This window comes from Talpa europaea (assembly GCF_964194135.1).
Source record: "Talpa europaea genome assembly, chromosome: 12".
NCBI lineage: Eukaryota > Metazoa > Chordata > Mammalia > Eulipotyphla > Talpidae > Talpa > Talpa europaea.
This window is the reverse complement of record NC_140079.1, coordinates 102,836,755-102,854,033: the sequence shown is the minus strand read 5'-3', so window position 1 is coordinate 102,854,033 and position 17,279 is coordinate 102,836,755. Positions and strand designations below refer to the sequence as shown.

Below are 17,279 nucleotides of genomic sequence, written 5' to 3'. Positions count from 1 at the left end.
CCTGAAAGTGCGCCCCCCACTCCCCGCCACAGAGGTGCAGGCCAGCGGGGCTGGCGAGACGGCAGCGCAGACAGACGGCATCGTTACTGAAACCAGACGCAGCGAGGGCCACCTCCAGGCCCTGCTGCAGCGGGTACGTTCTGACCCAGCCGCCCACGAAGACACTCGCCGAGCTGCTGTGCATGTCAGGGAACGCCAGAAAGTCTTTGGCAAAGCCCAGGAGCAGGAGGGCCGCTGCACCAGAGGCCGAGCCGGCAGCCTTGCTGAGGCCGGAGCGGTGCTCCAGGCCCGGCAGCATGGCCCTAGTCTCCGAGGCCATGCCGGGAGCCTGGCGGCGCGGGCAGGGCCTGTCCCTCTCCGCTGGGTGGCGTGCAGGGCTCACCGGTGGCGACAGGACGCGCCAGCCTGGGAAGTAGCACCACGGGGCTCAGCCCTGCCTTGGAGCGGATCACCAGAATCCCGCTGTCCCCCGCACATGCGCTTGGAGCCTGGCGCCTCCCGGCTGTGCAGTCGCTGGATCCACGCAGGTGCAGGCTGCCATCAGACCGAGTGGTCCGCCCGCCCCTGGCGCAGGGTGCCAGGCTCACCGCAGCCCCTGCAGCTCCACTTCAGCGCCTCTTTAAGAAAACTGGACGCAAAAAAGCAGCTTGGACTGCGGAACGGCCTCGGTACCAGTCCTCTGCTCAAAGGGCTTGGCCGGCTGCGCAGAGCACTGCGCCGGGGGTCAGCAGGGAACCTGCTGGGGCTTCTAGTCACCACCGGAGGGGCTGGTCTGTGCAGCAGGGGCACGTGGGGGCGTCAGCCGCGCAGGGCTCGCAGAGGACGCGGTGCTGGCAGGGCCGCAAGACGGCGCCCTGGGCCTGCTCCCCGCACACGGCGCACTGCTTTGCGCACAGCTGGAAGATCACCTGTGGGCAGAGGCCTTGGTGGGTCCAGGGTCCTCCCACTCCACCCACCCGAGGGAAGCCCGGAACCTAGACCCCTGACCCACCAGGCTCCAGCTGTGCCCCGCGGGGCCAGGACCACCCGAGTGCCTGGGAGGAGGATGGGCCAGGAGGGAACCGCCACGCCCAAGTGGGCAGTGCCAGGATGTGGGCTTGGCAGAAGCTTGGGTCAGGCCGAAGTTGGGGCAGCGAAGCCTCAGCGGGTCAGCAGGAGGGGCCCGCGGGACTCACCCCGTCCACGGCTTCCAGGTCCAGGCGCAGTTGGCTCTGCAGCGAGTGCAGCTTGGGCAGGGGTATGGCTCCGATGTCGCCGCAGCCCCGCAGCCCAGGTAGCGCGGGAGATACGCCCTCCAGCTCCTCCTGCAGACGTCGGAACTGGGCCTCCACCTCCTGCTTCTTCTGCAGCGCCAGCTGCCGAGCGCTGTCAGCCGCCAGGGCCCGCTCCTTGGCCTCCTGTGCCTCCCGCTGCCACGCGTCACAGGCCTAAAACCCAAGGGGCTGCAGTGGCCGCTCCCAGGCACCCGGGTGGCTGCCCCCGTCCCGGCCGCTCACCTGCTTCACCTGCTGCCAGGACTCCTCCCACTGCCGGATCTTCCTCTTGGCCTCGTCCAGCTGCCGCCTGACCCGCGCCAGCTCGGTGCCGCCGGGGCTGGCACTCGCGGGGCCCGCGGGGCCGGAGCCCAGGATGGGAGATGGGCTAGGAGAGAAGCTGCCGGAAACAAAGTCCCAGATGCTCCCGGGCACGCCATTGAGACCTGCGCGTGGAGGGCAGGTGTGAGGGTGCGGCGGGGCAGGGGCGGCCCTGGCCGAGCGCCGACTCGGGGTCCTGGGCCCCGCACACCATCACCAGGCCCTCCCGAAGGCCGGCCCCAAGAACACGGCACCGCTAAGTGTCAGAGACCCTGAAGAACTTATTCCCACGGGCGCGCTGACCCATGAGAGGCGTCGGAAGTCAAGTCACGACAGCCGGGCGGTAGAGACGCCCTCCGCGGAGAAGCCCGGGACACATCACGGCTCCAGGGCCCACACCGGGGCGGCCGCGCGGGCGCAGTCACGGTCCTGGGACGAGCACAGGCCGGGGCCAGGAACTCACCGAGGGAGTTGTAGGCTGGGGCCGAGGGGCCCAGCGCCCCGGGCTCTGGCTTGAGAGCTGGCGGCTGCTGTGGGGGCGTCATGGCCGAGACCAGGGGCCCCGACAGGGACCGGGAGAGCGAGCTGCGCGGGGAGGTGGACAGGGACGGCGATCGGGGGAGGCAGCCAGGGATGGCGACGGGGGCTGAGCCCCCCAGAGACCGCTGCCCTGCAGAGAGGAGAGAACCAGCGTGGGCAAGAGCACGGGCAGCGCCCACCAGGGCCGATGCGGGGCCCGGTCCCCCGTACCATCTTTGAATGGGGGAGCAGCCGCGGCAGGTGGAAGCTGGGAGGGGACCGAGGAAAGCAGGCTCTGCGGCCATAAGGCCCCCAGCGGAGAAGTGGGGCGTGGGTGGAGGCGGGAGCAGGGTCCTCACCAGTCAGCACCTGGTCGCCGCTGTCCTGCTCGTCCAGGTCCTTTCCTGGGGACACAAGATCACTCCGCTGCGGGCCCCTGCAGGCCGGCCGTGGCTCCCTCCTGCCCGCCCAGGGAGCGGAGGGCCCAGATGGGCCCGGGGGACGACCCTGGCCACTGCGCCCCCCCAATACTCCACATTCTCTCCCAGAAAGAGCATCTGGGCAAAGCGTGCCCGGCCTGATGCCTGTATCTCCCAAGCGCTCGGCCAGCTCACTCAACACACCAGACAGGTAAGAACCTTTTGGGACCTCTTCCCAGGCTGCGCCGCACTGAGGCCGAGCCCAATCAGCAGAGACCCTTGCCCGATCCCTGCCCCGTCCCGGCCGGGCCCAGTGCCCAGGCTGGAGCCACCTGAGTCCTCACAGCCCCACAATCAGCCCAGGGGAAGGTCCAGACAGGCTGCACCATCCGTCTGGCACCGGAGCTAGGGCCGCAGGAGTTCCTGGGACGCCCCCACCAGTGCTGCCTTCCCTGCCCATGGCATCGCCAGGCCAATAGCTGGATCTGCCCGAGGCCTCAGCGGCACCAAAGGCACAACACACAGATCCTCCCCTGCTGCTGGAGTCTCCCCTCTTGGCGCTCCCTCCAGTGCCTGCACCCCTGGCCAGAGGCATGCAGTCTCCTCAGTAAGACCAGTCACCCCTGCCCCAAGGACCCTGGGCTGACCTGCCTGCCATGGGCCAGCCTTCTACAGGATCCCCACCCTACCTGCTGAGGGGCCGGTGCCCAGAATCAAGCACTCATCACAAAGGACTCTACACTGCCCCACCCGACCAGCACACTGGTAGAGGCGCGAGAGTGGGCATATTGCTCAGCTCTGACTGCGCCCTGGCACCCTGCACCGGGTCACCCCAGGAAGCAGAAAATGGAGTGTGAGACCAGAGGCTGCCTCACACAGGAAGAAGTGAGCAGCTAGTCTTCCAAACTGCAGGCACAAAACAAGAAAAGATCCCTGAAAGAGCCCCCAGGAGTCCTGCCCCCCCCCCCCCCCCCCCGCCTCCAGCCTGCACTGCTCCAGCATGAAATTTTCCAAAACAGCAAGTGCACCCTGCCAGGAATCCAGCCCCCCCCCCCCCCCAAAATAAGACACTGGAGCCTTTACATGTTGTGCTGGTCCCAGCCGCAAACCCATGCCCCCAGCAGCCTCCCCACCCCAGCCAACCCTTTGCCCTTGATTCCCAGCACCGCAGTGGGTACAGCTCGGCCTCCATCAGCTACAAACACCCGGCCATCCTGGGAAAACTCGGGCTCCGGCTCCACAGCCCTCTGAATCAGACCCACCACCCCCGCAGCCCGCCAACCCCTGCAGGGCCCTGGACCCTTGTCGCAGCAGCAGCCAAAGACGGGCGGCCCAACCCCCTCAAGCGCAGCCTGACCCTGCGCAGAGGGGACCCGAGCCCCTGTCCACGCGCCGGCCTGGCGGGCCCAGCAACGCGGACGCCCTGGACCTCCCTTCACACCTGGCGTCCTGGGCTCAGGCTGGGGTGGGGCCGTCTGTCTCAGAGTCCGCAGAGCTCCAGAAACACTTTTGAACAACAAAGTCACAAAGAGAAGGTCAGTGAACGACGAGAAAGCCAGCGAGCAGCCGTCTCACCTGGAAGGACGCGCGCCCCACCCCCACCCGTGACTCAGCGCAACGGCCGCGGCCCCCCCAAGCGGGGTTCAGGGTGTTACTTGGAGAGGTGATGTCTGGGGGCGTCTCTGAACCACCCCCGGGGCCCTGCCGTCCTACCCAGGGCCACAGGCCGCAGAAGAGCAGGAACGAGCCCCCGGCCCAGGGCGGGCTCCGGCGCGCGGCTCTCGGGGGCCGGCGGCTGCCCGGGACGGCCGCGCACCCCAGCACGGGCGCCCGCCCGCCCGCCGCCCCCCAGCGGCGTCCGGCAGGTTCGAGCCCCAGACGAAGCTCCGTGGGCCGCGCCGCTGCTCAAGCCCCGGGGCCGCCCGGCCGCGCGGAGAGGCGCCGAGGAGCGCCCGGCGGGGCCGCTCCCGCGAGACACGGCGCGGAGACGGGGCACGGAGACCGGGAGCCCGCGCGCCCCGCGTCCCCCCCAGCACCGGCGCCCCCCGCCCCGCCGGCGGGGCTCGGCCCCCGCGCCCCGCGGAACCACCTGGAACCCGACCGCGCGGGGCCGACGGTGCTGACTCACCGCCCGCGCCCCGCCGCCGCCGCCGCCGCCGCCGCCGCCGCCGCCGCCGCCGCCGCCGCGATTCAAACCCGGCCCGCGCCCCGCCCGGCGGCCCGCCCGTCCCGGTGACGCAGCCCGCGGGCGCCGGCCCGCCCCAGGCCCCGCCCCCACGACGCCGGCATCTGGGCGCAGGCTGCACTCCCAGGCCCCGCCCCCCGGTGACGCAGCCCGCGGGCGCCGGCCCGCCCGCATGCCCGCCCCGGTGACGCAGCCCCGGGGCGCCGGCTGCGCTCCCAGGCCCCGCCCCCGATGACGCACCCTCGGGAGCCGGCTACGCCCCCGAGACGTAGGCACAAGGCGCGCCTGCCCCGCCCCCAGGCAACGCCGGCGCCGCCCCCGGGACGGGCGCAGGTGCACACGCGAGCGGAGGCCCCGCCGCCCCGCCTCGGGGCCCCGCAGCCCCTCCAGTCCACCGGTCTCACGCGAATTGGCGCTCCGCCCGCGCCGCCTCGCGCCACCCTGACAAGGCGCCGCCGCTCCGTCTGCCGGGAGTGGCCCCACGTGGTGGCCGGAGGGCAGAGGCGCCCCTCCGCGGCCCCCGCCCTGGCCCCGCCGCCCCGCAGAACACAGAATCAGCCTGAGCGCAGCACCTGCTACCGCAGCATCACCCCCCATTCCCACTAGCTCGCCTTTCTCCCTGCTAGGGTGGTGGCCGCTGGCCAGCCCCGCGCAGGCGGGAACACTGGGGGGGGGGGTAGGGGGAAGGGGGGGGCGGTCCTGGGTCCTGGCAGGGGCCCAGTCCAGAGGGCGGCCCACTCCCAGCCCGAGCTCTCCACCAGCTCTCTGCAGGGTGGTCCGGACAGGCCCACTGGCCGCATCGGGGCTGTTTTGACAGCAGAAGCAGAAGCCAAAGCTCATTATACGTGAGCAGCAGCGTATGCCCCTACCCCCTCAGCCACTGGTGGAGAGCTCCAGTCCCCGTCCGAGGTAATGCCGGCATGCAACAGGCAGAAGGTGGTACCCGGGGCTGGAAGGCGCCATCCAGCTGGGCCTGAAGAGCAGGGGATGGGGCGGCCTCCTGCTCCAGTCCTGTGACTACCTTCACGCCTGGGAAAGTTAACCTGCAAACATGCCCTGCCTCTGGCCCTGAGGGATGCTGGTCTGCAGGTTCAGGTCAGCACACGGGGGCTGGCCTTGCACCCTGGCACCAGGAGGGGTCCGGTACCAACAGGGGCCTGGCCCTGAGAGGGCCAGTCCTCCAAGTCTGCCTCCTGGAGGCCCAGAGGGGTGCTCTCCAGAGCAGCTAGCGCACAGAGCTGAGGAGGGGAGGTCAGGGCTCCAGAAGCAGCAGCCATCCATCCAGCCATCCCCACCGGCCCGAGCCTCAGTGACCGGCAGCTGAGAACACCTCCACAGTGGATAGCACCTACCCGTCATCCAGTTTTGCCCCCTCCCTGGGTACCCTTGCTGCACCCACTTGCGTTTCTTTGCAAACTCCTCCCACTCTGCCTTGCCCAGGGCCCTCGTCCCCAGGCAGGCGTTTGTCCTCTGCCATAGGAGGTGCCCAGAGGCCAGTGACTGGACACGCACCCCTGCGTCCACAAGGCCCCGAGCCAGCACGGCTGAACGCAAAGCCAGGGCAGCGGCGCCTGCGACTCACCTGGGCCTGACTCCAGGGCACTGCTGGGGGGGTCGAGCGGGTGGGCACGCACCGGGAGCAGGGGCAGCGCAGTGGGGGAGGAGCCGCCCGAGCCTGCGCTGGACGCCAGGCTGGAGCCCATGCTGGAGCCCACGTTGGGAGCAAGGGGGTGGCCCACAGCAAACACCGACAGGTGGCTCTGCGCAGAGACAGACACAGCGGTGAGCAGCGCCGTGGGCACCGGCAGGAGGCCAGCCAAGGCAGCAGTGCAGGCTGCCACTGGGACAAGGCCCGGAAGCGGCGCCCGGGACGGCTCTGCAGGGACGGTGCTCAGGGGCCACCTGCAGGACAACACGCCGGAGCCCCACAAGCGGCCTGTGGCCCTGCCCCAGCAGACAGCCTGAACGACCCCCCACCCCGCTGCCCTCCTGGGACAGAGCAGAGAGCACTGTCTCCGGCACCACCTGGCCAAGAGCGAGCCGGGCTGCCGGCCGCTGTGGGAAGGGATGCCAGGTGGAGGCAGTGTCCAGGCGAGCCCACAGCAGGGTTGTGTGTGTGAGCCCCCTGCACCTCTGGGCCCGCCCCTGAGGCTCCCGTACCCACGGCCTGGAGACCCACGCCCACCACTGTCGCCACAAAGCTGAGTCTCAAGGACAGGAGGCGGCGGCCGAGGCCCCTGGCAGGCTCCCTGGGTGAGCGCAGGGTGTCCCCACGCACGGCACCAGGGCCAGGTGCCACGGAGACCCTCAGGGTGTGGGGCCAGTCACCCTCGGGCGTCCAGCAGGGTCCACCCCAGAAGCCCAGGCACACGTGCTCTCTCAGCAAACCCCGCCTCAGGCTTTGAGACCCCGGGAAATGGTCAGCAGCAACCAGGCTGCGGCCCACCTAGAGGATACCCGGTCACCACAGAGGCCATGCCCCGCGGCCATCACCAGGGGCTGCCCCAGCCCTGTGACCACCTTCCTCCCGGAGCCCACCGGACGCCCAGCCTGGGGGCGCTGGGGACGCGCCAAGGGACAGCCGCAGTAAGAGCCTCGAGGCAGGGCCGGGAACCGGCCGAGCCAGGGCACCGAAGGGGGCGCCGGGCAGGGGGCAGGGGCGGCTCCCTGCACCACCTGCAGGCCGAGACAGGAGGGATGCGGGCACGGCAGGGGCAGCTGCGGGGCCTCCCGAGAGGTTTCAGGGTGGGACGAGCCAAGGTGAGACCAGGCAAGGGGGCAGGCGCACGGAACACGGGCCGGGAGCAGCCGCCGGCGGAGACTCTTGGGGACAAGGATGTGCTTCTGGGCCAGACTCGTGTGCGGGCCACCCCGGCCCCGGGCAGCCACCGGCTTGGGCCGCCCGCAGCTGCCTGGAAAGGCGGGAGCAGGATCCTCACTCCTGTGGGGCTGGCGGCCGGCGGGGAAGTCACCCCCCCGGGCCTGCGGGGGACACCCCGCCGGGCTCCGCCTTCCACGCGGCGCCGCTTCCCATACAGGGGAGCTTCCTACACGGACAGGCCACCCGGGCTGCCAGCCGCCGCCCCCATGCGCCACCACACCCGGGACGGGAGCCCTTGAGGACAAGGGAACGTGTCTGCCCTGCCAGGTGCCCAGCCCACCCCACGCCATGTCTGGGGGCCCGGCTGGGGCGCGGGACCTGGCGGTGGGCGCGGGGGCCTGAGGACCCGGAGGTGGCTCGATCACCCTGGCTGGGCACAGAGCAGTAGGGGCGACGACGCGTGGCGAGCACCCCAGGTGCCGGCCTCGCCCGCCTTCCCCTCCCGAGCACCAGCCGACCACTTGCAAGCGGAGGTCAGTGGGCCCCGCCAGAGCTCGGCCCAGCCCGACTTCCGGGAAGACCCGCAGGCGGGAGCCTCCACCGCGTCGCCGCTGAAACCAAGGGGCGCAGAGACTGCCCGACATCCTTGGCTTGCTGCCCACTTACGTGTCCGGGCTGCCCGCTGCCGGCTGCGGTGCTGCTGGCGGAGGCCAGGTCTCGGCAGCCCCGGTCGCTGGCCGCTCCCGGGCTCTCTGCCAAGGGGGGTGAAGGCCATGAGGGCAGGACGGGGGCCACGGTGCAGCCGGGCGCGCGCACAGCGAGAACTGCCCCACAGCGAAGGACAGGCTGACCGGGAGTGCAGCCACACAAAACCAGGGGAGCCAGACCCCAGCCCCAGGAGGGCCCCTAGAGACCACGAGGGCATGGGGCCGAGTCAGCCGAGCTGCCAGGTCCTGGAACCCGGGGTGGGGGTATCCCCTCCCGCCCCAGGGACCCTGAGAACAAAGAGCCGTGCCGGCTGCCTGCTGCCCACCCGCCCACCCCCAGGGCCCGCTGCACCAGCGTCTCTGCGGGTGACACTCACTGTCCACGTGTGCGAAGGCACAGAAGGGGCCCCGTGGGCAGCAGCCGGTCTGCCGCATGTCATTGCACCTGGTGGACTTGTAGATCTAGGAGACGGGAGAGGCGGTGGGGCGGCGCGCGGACCCAAGCTGGCCGCCCCCGCCCGGAGCAGAGCCCAGACCACGGGGCGTCCTGCGAAGAGCACCCACGGCGGGGCCTCTCCTGCACTCACTGCTCAAGCCGCTCCCCTGAAGGACGTGCCCCGCCCGCCGCCGTCCCCGGCAGGCCCATTCAATGGACAGCCGTGTCGCCCCAGACCCGGCCCGCTGCCCCCACCCCCGGCCGGCCATGCCGGCCTGGTCTCGGCAGACCCAGTCTGGAGTGGAGGGGGCCGCGAGGCCCCACGCGGGCCAGCAGGTCAGGATCTGCACCTGGACCCTGCGGCACCTCCACGGGCCTCCCTGATGCGCAACTTTCAGGCTTGCCCCTGCCCCAGGGCCTGCCCCAAGAGCAGACACCAGAGACCGCTGACGCCCCGGCTCCTGAAAGCGCGTTACTGCTCGAGCCGTCCGCCATGGGAGGGCCAGCACCGACCGCTCCGGCTCTGCGGCAGCGGCATTCTCAGACGCCCGCTGCGCTGTTGAAAGCGGCAGCGCCTCATCCCTTCACTCGTGACGTCCAGGGCACGCGCCCAGCCCTCTGACGGCGGCCACGTGGGCTCTGTGGCAATTGCCCACTGCCGGGCAGGCCAAAGCCCCGTGCTGCCTGCCGGTGCCATAAACCAGGCTGCCCTCGGGGCGACCCTATGGCCACATCCCGCGGGGGCCTAGGGACTGCTCCCCACGGTAGGAGGGGGCCGCCTGCCATCGCGGCTCCTGTGCTGAGCGGTCTCCTAGCGTCTTGCTACCTGCTCAACCTCTTTGTGGCCGAATTTTGTACGTTTCGCGTCCTGGACAAGTGCCTCCCACCCCCACCCCTCCGCAGTCACACCATGGGGCCCTGCTCCCCCCGCGGGGACCAGTCTGTTGGGCTGCCCGAGTCTCCTCTCGCCAAGCAGCAGCTCTCGAACATGGGTCATCCCCTCAGCCCACTCGTGCCCCCCCCAGGGGCCGCATCTCCAACATGCCCTGCGCCCCCACCCCCACCCGGGGGCCTGCCCCGCAGCCACCCCAACACGGGCAAGGTGCAGGCGCCTGCGGGTCTGTTCTGGGTTCCCCGGTCTGCTCCACTGACACGCATGTCCATTTCTGTGCCGATGCTCCGTCCCACCCCGGCCCTGCCCGCAGCCACACACGACGGGCGGGCTTCACTCCTCCGTCGAACAGCCGCACTGAGGGCCGCAGGCCGGCGGGGAGGGGCGCGGGCCGGGCCCTACCTCAGGGTGGAACTGCTGCTCCGTGCGGGAGTGGCAGTGCTGGCAGCTGTCCCCGCTCTCGCAGCGCGCAGGCTCGCCCCACTCGTCGCCATGCTTCACGCTGGGGCAGGGCGTGGACCTGGGGGTGGAGCGGCGTCAGGGGGTGGGGACCGACCACCCTAAGGGTCTGGGCTGCAGACCCGCTTGCAGGAAGAGCCAATGATCCCGGCGCCGAGCTCCACTGTCCCCACTGCCAGGGCGAGCGAGGGGCTGGGCTCCTCCCTCCTGGGAACTCCCCCAGGACCCGCGGCCAGCAGGCCGTGGCTGGGGGACGGGGTACCAGCTGTGCTCAGCTGGGGAGCCCCCGTACCCCACACGCTGGGGCCTTCCAGCGGGCAGGCAGGAGGTGGGCCCACCTGTACTGGCAGCTGCGGGGGCTGCGCCGCCGGTCCCGGCTGTTGTGGTAGTGTGGGCAGGCGTAGCCCTGGCGGCACAGGCGCGGCGGCTTCGGACACGGCTCCGTCTTATAGCTGCCCAGCACGAAGCTGGTTTCTGAAAGACAGGCCCGCCTGGACACGTGGGCACGCAGGCCCCGCATCTCCCACACACTGAAGCAGTCAGCGGCATCGCAAGGATGCAGGCCCAGCGCACCAACACCCGCCCCCGCGGCCTGGCAGCCACGCCCTGAGTGAAACGCTGGCCATGGGCATGGGGGGCAGGGGTGTGTGTGCAGAGCCACACCGCAGGCTGGGTGGACACTCCGCAGTCGCAGGCACAGCGGGTTCTGCTCCGCCGGGGTCCCACATGGTGCAGCCCCTCCCCAACAGTAGAGGACCCCGGGTGCAGGGTACAGAGCAGCCAGGGTGCAGGGCCCACGCGGCCCCCATGCCCTAGACTTGGGCCTCCGCCCCCCTCTGAGCAGTAAATCCCGCCAGGCCCACAATGCTGCCAGCGGTACAAGGCCCCGCCCACCCCCAGCCTACCTTGCCACCGGGGGTCCTCGCCCAGGATCTTCTCAATCATAGCCTGGCTGGCCAAGACGCTGGGCTGCAGCTCAGGGATGCCCCCGCCCCCACCCAGAGGGCCGTCCGGCAGCGCTTCCTGGCCCTGCTGCAGCTCCCTGGAAGCACAGAGCCGCTTGCACACACCTCCCAGCCACACGGGGCCTGAGTAGTCACCAGGGGTCAGGACAGGACCTGGCCAGCTCCAGGCACACCCGACCCAGACACCGGCCGGATCCGCTGCACCTGAGAGCTGTGTTCCTGGGCACTGGGCCCCACCCCTCCGAGGGAGCAGCCCCAGAAGGGAGCTGCAGCAGGCGGGCATGCAGTGAGGGGGGCCAGCCGAAGGCCCTGCGCTGCCCATGAGGAGCTGCTGCGGCGCCGCTGCACTCACCGCACATCACACACGGGCGGCCGCAGGTCCAGGGGGCCGTGCGCGAAGGCGCAGTGTGGCCCGTTCCGCACGCAGTGGCCCCGGGCGTCCGTCTCGTGGATGCAGGTGCCCGTCTTGTAGTAGCGCAGGTGGTACTTGCGCTCCGTGTCCCCCGTCGTCCGGTGCAGGTATGGACACCTGGGGCAGAGACGCCGGCACCGTCTGGGCTGAGAACCTGGAGACCACCCACGGGCTGCTGGCCCCCTGCCAGGCCAGCGCCGCCGCCTCCACACCCAGCCAGACAGCAGCTCCGGGGGTGGAGCCCTCCCCAGACACCAGGCCCCCAGGGCTGCCGCAGAGGACACCCTCGCCTGGCACAGGGCCTATGGGCCCCACCTGGGAGCAGCACCCGTGGGCCCAGCCAGACCCAAAAGAGAAAGCGCCCAGGGCTGGGGACCACCTGCGTGGACCCCACCCACAGGGTGAGGGCGCAGAGGCCGGCGCTGACCCCGGTGCCCAGCAGCAAACACCAGGAAGCCCTGGGCCTCCCGCAGACAGGGTGCTCCCCCAGAGGGCTAGTGCTGGCCAGCAGGCAGGGTGGCCCTGGGGCACGGGGCGTAGACTCACAGGGCCGGGTTTCTCTCTGGGGCAATGGGGAAGTGTGGACAATGGGCCGCAACTGCCCGGCGGGGCGCACAGGTGTGGGGATGGGCACGTGAGAGTTGCTCAAAGCCCAAGCAGCACCCAGAGAAACAGAGCAGGCGGGAGCCCTTTGTGTCCCTCTCCACACACACTGGAGCAGCCTGTACCCCGTGGCACCCACACACCAGACCCCTGGCGCAGGGGCCAGGCCACAGCCCAGGCCCGCCTGAAGCGCCTCCTCCCGCCCGCTGGCCTTGCCACCTCACAGCGGAACACGTTGAGTCACAGGCCAGGCCGGACCTGATTTCATGAAAAACAAGAAGAAAACCGCAAAACCGCCCTCCGCGCCGGGCAGCAGGGAGACGGTGTGCGCGTGAGGAGCTCCCAGCCTGCACCGAGCCTGGGGAATCCGCAGGGCTCTGCAGGTCCCAGCTGCCTCTGCTGCAAGGCCCAGGACAGCCGGTGGCTGGTGGCGTGCTCCGGGGGCCACCCGGCCTGGTCTGAGGCGCAGGCTGCCGGCTCGTGACTGGGAAGCTTCGGAACTGCACCCCCACCAGGCGCCGGTGCTGGGGGGCCCGGCTCCCTCACTGCCGAGGCTCCGAGCTCACCCCCAAGATGGGATTAAACAGCAAGTTCACAGGCGCCATCGTGCTGGGGCCGGGCCAGGCACGGAGACATGGAGCCTTCAGATGAGGGCCGTGGGGACCAACACAGGGCGTCCAAGCAAGGACGGGCGACAGGCGGAGCCCCCGTGCCTGCCCGGTCTGGCTCCCAGGCTGTGGTCAGGCAGGGTCAGGCGGGGGAAGGGCCTCCTGTCCAGAGGGCAGGGGTGGGAAGAGAGCCAGGCCACGCAGAGGACGCACGTCCACAGGCAGTCCTTTCCTACTAAAGCAAGGCCCTCTCCAAGAGCAGGGTGCAGAGGCCACCCCAAGGGTGGCCTGGCTGGGGCAGGGGCGAGGCCCGCTGCTCTGTGCGGGGCTGGGCCGTAGGTTGTCTCCCCAGGAAAATGGCCCTGCCAAGTGTCCTGGAGAGGGAGGCCTGTCGCCCGCAGTGTCCTGGGGTTCCGCACCGGAGGACCCCAAGAAGCCTCGGCCCGGGCCACCTCCGGGAAGCCCCAGCGGAGTCACACCTGAGATGCCCTCCCAGGTGGGGACAGCTGCAGACAGGACCCCGCGCCGGGGGCGGGGCCGTTCCCACGGGGCGGTCACGTGATGGGAACGGCCAATCGAGGGCCGCACAGGGCAGGGGCGTGTCCGTCAGGGCACGGGGAGTGTGGGCCAAGGGTGGGCCCGGAGCGGACCCTGCGACGGAAAGGAGAGGGCAGCAGTGGCGGTGAGGGCGCCGTGACCGCCGCCCAGGAGCAGCGGCGGTGGCTGCTGACCCCCCCCCACCACCGCCCTGGCTGGCGCCAGGGGCAAAGGGGCGAAGGGCAAAGGGTCTCGGCAACCCATTTGCATTCACACTTGAAAACAATCAGTGAGGGCCTCCCCGGTGGCGGTGGCGCAGCTGTCCACAGCCTCTGCAGCACCGGTTCGATTCCCCGCCGGCCAGGGAGAACCCCACACGGTGCGCAGACCTCTCCTGCCTCGCCCACTGCTCCCCTCAGCAGTATCTTCAGTCCATCTGCCTGCTCTGCTCCCCGCTCTGGCTCTGGTAAATTCTCTCACCCTCCCGCGCTTCTGACCCGTACCCCAGTTCTTGTATAAATAAATAAATAAATCTTTAAAAAGAAAAAAGAAAACGATCGGCGAGTAGTTCAGACGCCCAAAACAAAAATTTGGCAGCCAACAAGCTGAATATAAGGCAAGCCCTGTCCTCACTGGGAAAGGTGGCATCTATATACGGACTCCGTGGCAACCCCCGTGTGACTCAAGCAGACAAACGCGAGCTCTTCTATCTGGGGCACGGGGCGGCCAAAGCAGAAACGCCAGCCCTGCCCCGCGGCGATGCCCTGTATACCCAGACCGCACGTCAACATTCTGATAGTGGGTCCTGGCCTATTTATTTCGGTTTGAGTCCAGCTTCAAATGACCACCTCCAGGCAGAAGCTGACCACAGCACCCTCGCTCTGGGTGCCCCAAGCCAAGAAACAGTCCCGCATCCCTACAAGGACCTCCAGATTCCAGAACCCCAGCAGGTGTTAAAACACGTTTGCTTTTCACAAGCTGAAAGCATCACGGGTGAGCACCACCACGCCATGCCCACGCAGACTCTGGAGTAGGTCCGGGCTGGCCAGCAGCCATTCCCACGGGCCCAGGCACCCCATGTCGGAGTCAAGTGTACTGTGCCATGCAGAAAGGAGCTGACCAGCAGGAAGGATGTGAGGGCTGTGGGCCAGGTCTCAGCTAGACAAACACGTCTCTCTTTTTGCAGACCTGTATGCAGTACACAGCGACCTGTACAACAGGTGGATAAAGCACCTTAACCCCACAAAAGAGCTACCACCTGCTTCCCAGTGCAGCCAGCCACACAGCTCCTACAGACTCCGGGATGCCTGAGCTGTGTCTCAGCAGGTGTACAAAGTTCATGAGACGATCAGCTCAAATGTTTACTCCCTGGCATGAGTGTCTCTGAGAAATGAGAGACAAAAGGTTCACCCTGGGTGTCTGAGCTCAGCAGACAGAAGCGGCCTTCCCAGCTGCCTACCCGGAGAGGCGCTCCCTTGTGAGGCCAAGCAATGGGTGGTGCTGCCCCAGAAGCAGAACAAGCCACTCTTCTTGGGCCCTGGGGCTCCTGAGCTCACCTCACCTCCGGGAGGGAGGCACCAGCCTTTCCCCTCCTCTAAGAGAAAGAAAGCAAAGCTTGTGGACACCAATTTGTGCCAGCGTGATGGACACAGTGGGGCTGTGCTCCCTGTATTCCTGTATTTCATAACACCCCTAAGAAACTTGTTCAACAAAGTCACCCTAATAAAACCTTGGTTTCTCAAACTTCAACAGTGCTACAGAAGTGACAACCTGTAAACAGAGCCACCTTCCTATCAATCACAACACGTAAGCTGTAAACTGCGAGACAGCAGGCACCCCAGGAAGGTCCGCACCTGTGTCCACGCATGAGGACTAGCCTGGCCCCGACCAGGACAGGTGGCCATTGGCCCAGAAGGTGCCCTCCTGGGGGTGGGCTCTAATGCAGGGACCCGGGAACTGGGTGGCGAGTCCTGGTGGGATGGAAGCGCGCCACGACCCCCACCCCCCTCGCCCCGCGTCAGTCGTAGTGCCCAGTACTCACTCGTCGCCGTCGGGGCACACGCCGCTGGCCTCGTCGTACTTGGAGCAGTACACGTCCGGGCTGTAGTTGAAGGTGCCGTCGCGCCTGCGGAGGGGTCTGCGCCGCCGCTGGTTCAGGAAGTGCCAGTGGAAACAGGTAAACGGCCGGTGCTGGCTGCACTTGTGCTGCACAAACAGGGCGCACTGCTCTGTCCGAAACTCCTTCAGGTACCTGAAAAGACATACGGGCTGCAGGGTGGGCCAAGGCGCCGAGCCAGCCCAGATGCCCCCCGGACCCGGACTCCCCATGGCCAGTGCCCCCCCAGGAGCAGCCCCCCAAGGGGCAGCCCCCCCACCCCGACCAGCCCCCCTACCAGCCCCCCCAGGACCAGCCTCCCCAGGCCCCCCCAGCAGCCCCCCCGGAGCAGCCCCCCGGAACCGCCGCCCCAGTAGCCCCCTAGCAGCCCCCCAGGCGCCGCGCCCGACGCCGGCGGTGCCTCCCCGCCTGGGCGCAGGGCCCTTCCCCGACCCCCGGCGCGGTCTCCGCGGCCCCAGCCCCGCCCGCCCGGCCCGGCAGCCCTGCAGCTGGGCGCCCCCCGACCCGAGGCGGCGGCGACGCGGGCCGGGCCGCCCGGGCGCGGCGCTGACCGGTAGTGCGTCGGCCTCTCCGTCTGCGGGGGGGACCCGCTCGGCGGCGCCGCGGCCGCTTTCGAAACCGACGGCATTTTCAGGCAAAACAATGCAGCGCGCATGCGCCGCGCGGGCCCGCCCCCGCCCTCCCCGCGCCGCGCGAGCCCCCCGCGCCCCGACTCCCGCCCCCCCCGCGCCCCGCCCCCGCCTCCTGGGCAGGGTGAGCGCGACCCGAGGACCGCCACTGCCACGGCGGGGGGTGGGGGGGGGGTGGGGGCGTGGGGGGATGGGCTCTCGGGCCACCGCCGGCCAGGCCCCCGAGGGCTCGCGGCAATGCGGGGCCCAGCGGAGGGAGCAGCCCCAGGACAGAGCTTTGCCCACGGGGGAATGGGCGGCCTCCTTCCAACTCCGCGCTCGTTGGGTATTTTTTAAAGGGGGGGACGGGGCAGTGGGGTATGTCTCGGACAGTGTCACAGCGTAGCTGCAAGTGACCGCCTGCCGGTTGGAGGGGTGACCACGTCTCGCCACCTGGCTACCTCTGGCACCTGGACGCGAGGCAGCAAAAACCCCAGCGCTTGGTATTTTTGAAGAAAGTCAAGCAGGAGAACAAGGCAGGGCCTGGGAATTCTTGGAAGAGTGGCCGGTGGAAGGCCGCCGAGGGGCGGGGCCGAGCCCCAGGTCTAGCGGGACCCAAGGCCATCTTGGAAGCAGCTGAGCCAGGGGCCTGGCTCAGGGAGACCCGCTCCAGCGTGGGCCAGGGTCTGAGGTAGCTCGATGACATGCAGACATGGCCTCCTGCAGTTCACAAAGGGGCACTTGGGGCTCAATGTAATTTAGGGACCTTTGCTGACAAGAAGCTTCGGCTGCTCCTCACCGGAGAGCTTCGGAAGCGATCAGGGCACTGGGCGGGCCGCAAGGACCGTGTGTCCCCGCTCGTGTGCAGACGTTTGGACAGAGTGCCACCAGGACACTGTGCCCTCGCCAGGGTCTCTGTTGTTGGGGGCAATGCACAGCATGGCCAGAACCTCCCCAGACCAGCCAGCGGCTGTGCGGCCGAGGCCACCGTGCTAACCTCCGTTCCCTCCAACTTGTTTAAAAAAATATCCGTGGCACAGCGGGTTGAGCGCACGCTATGAAGCTGTCCGCAGCCTCTGCAGCGCAGGTACAATTCCCCCCCAGCCAGGGAGACCCCCACATGGCACGGCAGTCCTCTCCTGTCTCCCCGCTGCTCCCCTCAGCAGTAGATTTCGTCAGTCTGCCTGTTCTGTTTCCTGATCTGGGTCTCTGGTGGATCCTCTCACCCCCCCCCCCCACGCATCTGGCCTGTACCCTGATTCTTGTATAAATAAACCTTTCAAAAAAAAATAAGGCCTCCCCTGGTGGCGCAATGGGTTGAGTGCCGTGCTGTGAGGCTGTCTGCAGCTTCTGCAGTGTGGGTTCGATCCCGGCCGGCCGGCGAGATACCCACATGGTGGGGCAGACCTCTCCTGTCT

General features: G+C 69.0%; 1 protein-coding gene across 1 annotated transcript; it reads right to left on the bottom strand.

Annotated features, from left to right (window-relative positions):
• Positions 1-752: 752 nt before the first annotated feature.
• Positions 753-15,881, bottom strand: UNKL (unk like zinc finger; the record flags this gene model as incomplete). The annotated part of the gene is made up of 17 exons (XM_084250280.1): positions 753-908; positions 1,176-1,427; positions 1,497-1,699; positions 2,038-2,244; positions 2,453-2,497; positions 6,280-6,599; positions 7,236-7,373; positions 7,486-7,609; positions 8,012-8,129; positions 8,185-8,270; positions 8,603-8,687; positions 9,956-10,073; positions 10,351-10,486; positions 10,918-11,054; positions 11,330-11,506; positions 15,179-15,388; positions 15,805-15,881. 17 exons carry the CDS (start codon positions 15,879-15,881, stop codon positions 753-755), a joined length of 2,589 nt encoding a protein of 862 aa, XP_084106406.1.
• Positions 15,882-17,279: the final 1,398 nt, after the last annotated feature.